This window comes from Corvus brachyrhynchos, unplaced genomic scaffold (genome assembly GCF_000691975.1).
Source record: "Corvus brachyrhynchos isolate BGI_N302 unplaced genomic scaffold, ASM69197v1 scaffold10, whole genome shotgun sequence".
NCBI lineage: Eukaryota > Metazoa > Chordata > Aves > Passeriformes > Corvidae > Corvus > Corvus brachyrhynchos.
Window position 1 is genome coordinate 10505070 of NW_008236180.1, and position 7387 is coordinate 10512456.

The 7387-nt window shown below is 41.4% G+C and overlaps 1 protein-coding gene across 1 annotated transcript in view; it reads right to left on the bottom strand.

Moving 5' to 3' along the window:
- Positions 1-4103: 4103 nt before the first annotated feature.
- Positions 4104-7387, bottom strand: part of CSE1L (chromosome segregation 1 like) — a 22796-nt gene continuing 19512 nt past the window's right edge. Inside the window, exons 22-25 of the mRNA XM_008635201.2 lie at positions 6749-6830; positions 6178-6324; positions 5112-5343; positions 4104-4556 (exon numbers count right to left, since the gene is read on the bottom strand). Coding sequence (XP_008633423.1) covers positions 4467-4556; positions 5112-5343; positions 6178-6324; positions 6749-6830 — 551 coding nt within the window. The 3' untranslated portion in view covers positions 4104-4466. The remainder of the gene's footprint in view (positions 4557-5111; positions 5344-6177; positions 6325-6748; positions 6831-7387) is intronic.

A 7387-nucleotide genomic window follows, 5' to 3' on the forward strand; every position in this document is an offset into this window, starting at 1 on the left:
CAGCAGGAAATGAAATTTCAGCTGCTGTGCAATCACTTCTGCAAGGTTCAGCGTTGTCTGTTACGGAACATTTGTGCGAGTTTTTTGTAGAAAGTTATGTGGAGACAGCAAATTCCAAAGCTAGCTTTTTTTCCCAGATTGAGTTACAGTAAATTCAGATTTATGTTTTCTTTTTCCAGAAAACCGTGACTGTCTGGATAAGCGTAATACCTGCACAATTGAGACTAAAAGTATCAGCAGCCAGATCACAAAATTGAACGTGATTAAAGCAAATACACATGTAATTCAAAGGCCCAAGGAGCACTCAGCACACCGTGTCAAATATCCAATACATGTTCTTTCATTTGAAGGACATTTACTCCTCTATCATGTGAATGATTATTAGTTATTCGAAAACATTCAATAGACTTGTCCACTCTTCTTTATGCATCAGCTTAAACAAGGACAGACTTTTTATAAAGTATTTTAAACTTTCATTTTCTTGTATGAAGGAAGCAGTACTGTAATAACAGTAATTTCAGATGTTCATAGAGAAATTTGATATGTGTTATTAATATATTTTCTTTCTTGAATACTTACTTCAAAATAGCCCTTATAACAGCCACAAAATCAAGACTGAATTCCTTTCACAGCTTTAGAAAACGAAAACCTTTTACTAGGAAGCTACATAGATGAACTAGCTGTACTAAACCCCTGCTATTCTGCTTTTCTGACACATTACTCATTTGTAACAAAGCATCTTTTACTTTCCCTTAAGATTCATTGCTTTATTATTTAAGAATTTTCTTTGTTCTCATCTTAAATACAATACAGTAAGTCCAGCATAAGCTTTGAGCTCCCATGAATCAGAAAATTCCTATTTTGAGAAAGAATTTTTAAGCCCTCAGTCACTTTGCCCAACCTGCCACCAGCAGCCACAGAGCCTTTCGTGTCCTGTCTGGGCCCTGTCCCTGCAGCCCAGTCCCCAGAACACCTCACGTTTCCTCTGCTTTACAGTACAGGCAAGAACGTCTTCACACAAATGAGTGAGGGTAGAAAGCTAAGGGGAAACAAAGCATTGATGCTGCTTTCTGATACCTGTGTAGCTTTACTGAGATTTCAGTTTTCCCAGAGGAGCTGTGCCTAGAGCACCTGTGTGTGAACAACTGCACAATTCCCAAAGCAAATGCCTGGAATGGGACAAATGCCTGTGGGACCTCTGCTGAGGACTGGAAGGACGGGCACAGCTCTGCTCTCAGCTTCTGCTGCTGGATGGAACTGACAAATACTGTTGTTTCTGAGCAGAAAGGATCAAGCTGTCTTCAAAAATCAATGTCTGGCCTCATCAGAGAGTTGTCAGAAGGAAATGTCTGGCGGGCTGGGAGGGTGACTCTTATCTTAGGACACATGTACAGGAAGGAACAGAGAAACAGAACTTTGCTTTAGTATGTGCTGCCAATGTGCAGCAATGCTGGGAGTATTGCAGCCCCTTCACAGCCCAAGAAAACAAGAAAACACACTGGTCTTGAGGGGGATTTGGTTTTGGGGTTTTTTAAACCAGCAATAAGATATTTTTTCTGCTACAAAAGCCTCAGGACATTATTTACAAGCTGGCAATCACAAATCAGTCAGTAGGCTCTAAGAAAGGACAGCAGATTAGAGTTCCATGACGTCAAAAGATCCCAAAACAGGCATCCCATTGGCCACTTCACACTCCGAGAGAATCAAGTAATATTTTTCCACTTGAATTTGAATTATCTTCTACCATTATCAGCTGCAAGTAAGAATTGGCTTCTTGCTTTCAGAAGATCTCAGTGATGGGCAGGCATTCACTGTCTTAACACAGAGTTCGATGCTCCCAAAGCCTCCCAAGGTCCACTGATACTAGGTGTTCCCAGCCTGAGCTCTCCAAAAAAACTGGTGTTTGCCCAAATGTCCAACAAGGATGGCCTAGAGAGGTTTGACAATTTTGCAAAAAAACTGTTACAGCATTGCTTCATCAGCTTCCACAAAATTAATGGATAAACGTAGGTGGAACTTTGCCTTCTGAATCCTGAGAACAGGAGGTGTCAGGAGAGGCAGAAAGGTCCCTCCTCAATGCAGGGAGCGCACCGCTGATGGCAGAAGTCTGCGCTGCACCGAGCAGTTCACTGCCCCGAAGGGTAAGTGCTCTGCACAAACTCTCCTCACCTCACGAATCCTGCAGAATGTGTTGGGACTGAGGAACACGTCACCGATTGTGCCACAGCCATGTCTACACAGTCTGAGTTACCCAGTTCTGACTGAAGTACAAGTATGGTATTTGTTGATCTGAAGTCACTTAGGCACTTACATGGAATGTCTGTCAGACAACCAAGTCCCATGTTGCAAGGAGTGCAAGACAGTGAACATCAAGATTCACTGGTAATTTTCCATTCAGAGCTGATTTTTCTTTGGCTGCCTCTCAAAAAGGTTCTGGTTTTTTGCTGTGAATCCTGTCCAGTTCCATCCATGCTGGTACCGGTAAGACAAGAAAAATCTGTTCCCTTACACATCTCAGCAACCTTGTAGTTTCTAAGAAGTCTTGCTTGCTTACAAGTGCACAAATGAGGTGATCTAAGGTGAGCCCCGAATGCACCTGAGTGCCGCAGAGCCCCTCCCAGCGGTGTGCAGGACAGCAGCTCAAGGACATGCAAAGGAGCACATCACATTCCAGGGACATGGCCACCAGTACCAAGTCCAGTTTGGTTCCTTGAGGCTGACAGGAAAAAGTCTGCAAGTTCTCTAGAACTGTCCTCCGTATTATCCATGGAAAAGGACAAAGCTGCAGAGCAGAGCTCTGAGCATCCCTTTGTCCCGCAGGTTTTGAATGACCACTGCTCCACTAACACTGATATTCCAGGCTGCTTCAGCTCCTTGCAGATGCCACAGGTGTCCCTGTGCTCCAGCCTGGCTGTGGCACTCCTGCTGCCAGGCACTCCAGACACCCGGAACACAGCACAGGCTCCCAGCAGCACTAAGGCAGATGCTCCTCAGGATCAGCACTGCAGGGCTTCACTCCAAGAACTGCTTCCACCTCTTCCCTATGAACAAAGGGGACCTGACACTCCATGACAGACCAGGCACAGGAAAACCTGTTGGTGCTGACTCCTTTAATACTTTTTTCAGGCACTTAGTTACTTAAATCCATTGTCTAACAGGCAACTAATTTCTTTATATATGAAGAGCTATGGCCAAAATGCACTCTCACACAGCAGCCACAGGTACCAGGAAGCCTGAAAGACAGTTGATTCTGCCCTGTTCATCCCTCAGTTAATTCAGCAGCTTTCTTGACACAAGGCCCAGCTCCAACAGGCATTAACTAATGCAAATACAAAACACCAGTCCTAATTTGAGTCACCTGCACAGTGTCTGTGGACAAATAACTAAAACAACTCTGTCATGTATGACACTGCTTAATATCACATAAGTCTGGGACCTCACTTTTATTCAGGAGTTTTCCAGGCCTTGTAACTCAATTTATTCCTATCCCTGCAGAACCAGTGCTCTGAAAGCCCACAGTCTGGGAGCTTGGTGCCCAGGCCCCCTGAGAGCATGCAAAGCTCAGGCATTTACCTGCTCACTCCAACAGCCACAACCAGAGTTCAACTGAACTCTGTTCAAGTTCACTTTGAACTCAGGGCCACCAAACCTAATCAGTACATTTTTGAGGAGACAGGGAGAACATCCAAGTTAAACCCAACTCCAAGATCATTGCTTCATTTTTAATACAACAGGAAAACCCCACCTGAAGCCTGATCCCCGCTCCCAGGGAGGACCACTTGCCCTCACTGCATGGTACTGACACGACCTGTTCCAGAAGAGATGTGCCTGTTGGTGAGTATCAAGAGTGACAATAGCTCTGGTCTTCTCCCAAAGTTCTAGATCTGCTCTGTATGATCTTACAATGTACTTATACTATTAAAGAAAATCCCTCACAGTCCCACTATTTTATATTCTATCCTAAGTGTAAAACATCTTTTTTTAAAACTACATTCTCCTAAAACAGTAAGTGCACGGTGACAGGCATTTTAAACAAGTACTTCTTATTTATTCACAATTTAGATAAAGTTTAAGGAAAGACAAAAGAAATACAAAGGACAACATTAAAATGAAAAGGAATTTTAGTGACTGAAGTGAGTTTCTACAGCCAGTGCTCTCCACACATTTCCAAGTATTATCCAAACACTGCAGATGCAGATTTCAAATAAATCCCATAACAAACCGCTATGACTATTCCCTTTGAAATTAAACTGGGAATGGAAGTTAGCCACCTTTATCTATGAGTACACAAACCATCAAATTCTTCAGTTTCAGCTTAAAGCCACACTTATCTTTTACAAGATGGAATCTGCAATACAATTTCAAGCAGCTTTTTCATTTTGTCTGAGCTCTGCTATAAAAAAGTCAAGTGTCAGCCTTCTGCATAACAAACCAGCTTCTGATCTTGCTTGTGGAGTATCTGCAGTTCAGAGCAGACTCACACTTGCAGCTTGGAGGTATCCCTGGAGATACTGCAATGCTTCTGCGTTCAGGCTGGTGCTCAGCATAGACAGAACCTGAAAGCACAGGGCGGAGCAGAGGTGTCAGTGAGTGAAACATGAACCCACTTCTGTCTCCTGCAATCAATCACACAAAGTCAGACACAGAGCACCAGTTATCCACGGGGAAAGTAGCTGACCTCTCAGGCAATCTTTACTTATCAAAATCTCGGACAAAACAAAGATGCTATGCGCTAAAAAAATTAACTGTACACTCACCTTGTCTAATTTTATATAAGCTGCCTGAATTCCCCACGTACATGCAATCAATTGAACTCAAGACGTGTATTAGTCATAGACCATCAAGTGTGTAAATTTTCTTTTTTAAAATGGCATATTTAAGCTTATTACAAAATTAAGTGCTGTGAAAATAAGGCCTTTCTAAGGCTCCTGAGGAAAAACCTTACAAAAGCTATATTCCAACAAGGAATAAAACACAGCAAGATCTTGCATTCTAGTTATGACCTACTTCATTTTGCTGATTATAAAACATTAGCAAAGAGACCCATTCACACAAAGGCATTTCTGCTCTGCAGAATGCAGCATCAGCATGTAAGTGTACAAGTCACCTACCCTGCCTGGGCACGCTGTAGACAGTTTGTGGAGAGACTGTGCCAGATGGATTCTAGGATTGTTCACCATTTGACCTACAGGATCGTGTTCTTTCTTCCCAGCAAAGGCTAGTTGGGAGAATGCAGTCTGATAGCCTGGAGTATCTTCTATGTCAATGAAGTGTTCTTCGTCAGGGATCGTGTCATCCTCAGGCAACTCAAAGAGGCCAATGAGGGCCTGCAGCAAAGGAATCCTGGGAGCAAAGAGGGGAGGGCAAAATTGGAATGCTTAAAATATGTTAGGACAGGGTGTATTTTACAAGGATGCTCAAATTATTTGGAACCCTTTATAATTTAGCCTTTGCAGGTCACTTGCTTGGCTACTGAAATTGTAAATGCCCAAGGTAAGCTGGACCAGGAGAACTGTGGGTCTGTATATTTTACAGGCATAATGTGGGTATTCCTATCAACAGCATGAGCAATGTATTTACTTTTTATCAGGTCAAATTGTCATGAAACATACCTAAAAAGAGCAATGATTTTCTGGATCACAACTTTTCTCTGAGTACATTAAAAAAAAAGTTCTAGTTCGGGGATCTAGCCTGGGATCCAGTTATTGTCATCCAACTCAAATTACCTAGCATCCTAGACTGGTGGACTGGTTGACAATCAAAATTCCCAGGTAGCTTTCCCCAAAATTCCACTCTCAAGCCAAGATATTACAGTTTCTTTGTCACGTTATGAATATGCTCAGGTCTCTTGACCAGAACAGTTATAAGTCAAAACTGGGCCTAGCTTTTCAGAAACAATACAAGCTGGAGGAAAGTAGTGTATTTCCCTAGATGGAGTTCCAGCTAGCCAAATCCTTGCCATCTCCATCAAAAACATCTCAAACCAATTCAGTCATCTGGTTTGAAAATACAGTTTCGTTTGTTGCAAAACAGAAGCAGTATGAAATGCCTAAAAAGCCTCGTGGACCTGAAGAGATCACAATGGAGTTTCCTTCAAGGATGTATTTTGGTGAGAGCTCACATTTTCAGTAACTCAAACAGCCTCACTAGCACAACCTGAATAAGTGTGGTACTTACCACAGCTTGGTGTACTCAGTGTCCATCATGGGAGGACATTCTGTCAATATTTTTGTAATGCCAACAGCACAGATTTTCTTCTCAACTTGTCCAGACACTTTCTGGATTTCAGGAATTATAATTTTCTCCAACACCATTCCAAACATCCTATTGTGACGTTGAGAGAAAAAGTATTAGAAAGCCTTATCAGCCTTATGGTGACAAATGAAAACCAGAATCACGGGGAAATAGAGACAACCAGGTAATTTGTTAAGATGCTTCCCTGCTGCAGCAGACATTTGCACATACAAACTTTTCACAAAGGATAACAACTGAAAACATCAATCTTCCCCTTTTATAATCTTCTTAGATTAGTAACTTGAACTATCAGTGAGGAACTGTAGTCAGAAATTCAGAAAAAGATGACTTGCTAGACAAATAAATAAACCACATTAGGAGAAACATTTGGCCAGTCAAATTAGTGATAAATGTAGTCTGACAGTTAAGCTAAAGAGACAACTCTTTCTTACTTCAAAAGATAAAAATAACACAGCAGTATTAAATATAACCCAAACAAACAAAACATACTAACTTTGGCTGTATGCTGTCAAATATTTCTTGCAGAGCTAATGCCCCGTATCTTACACAATACAAATTAATGAAGACAAGGAAACCTGTAACAAGAAAAAAGTCAAAGTAAAACCCTATGTGGAAACAAAATAGCTTTAGAGTCAGCAGCAAAACACATTCTAACAAGTTTTCCAAGGGGATAGAAATGAGAGTCTTTATACATTTTCAGTTTAAGTGAAGTACATGAACTTGCTGCCTTGAATTTTTCCTAAAAACTGATCTTTTCACGCAGCACAACACAAAAACAAGGTGGTACAAGACAAAAGTAATTCCTTTTTCCCGTGATAGCAGTTATAAAAAGGCATTAGAAAAGCCATTTGCAATTTTTTTCAGATCAAGAACCAAAAAAACTCTTCAATACTTTTAGCAGAAAACTTCATACAACACAGACGTTGAGGTGAGCTATGAGCCCTTTGTGGTGTATTAAAAGCACCACTTCAACTTTGTTTGTGGAACACCATTATAAGCAACTCTATCATTCTTGTTCCTATCAGGTGGCATTGACCAGATTTTATAGGATTAAGTAATACACACTGCGTAATTTGTGTAGTGATAGTATCATTCAAGTAATTTAATCAGTATGACAATCTTCTTGTGACAG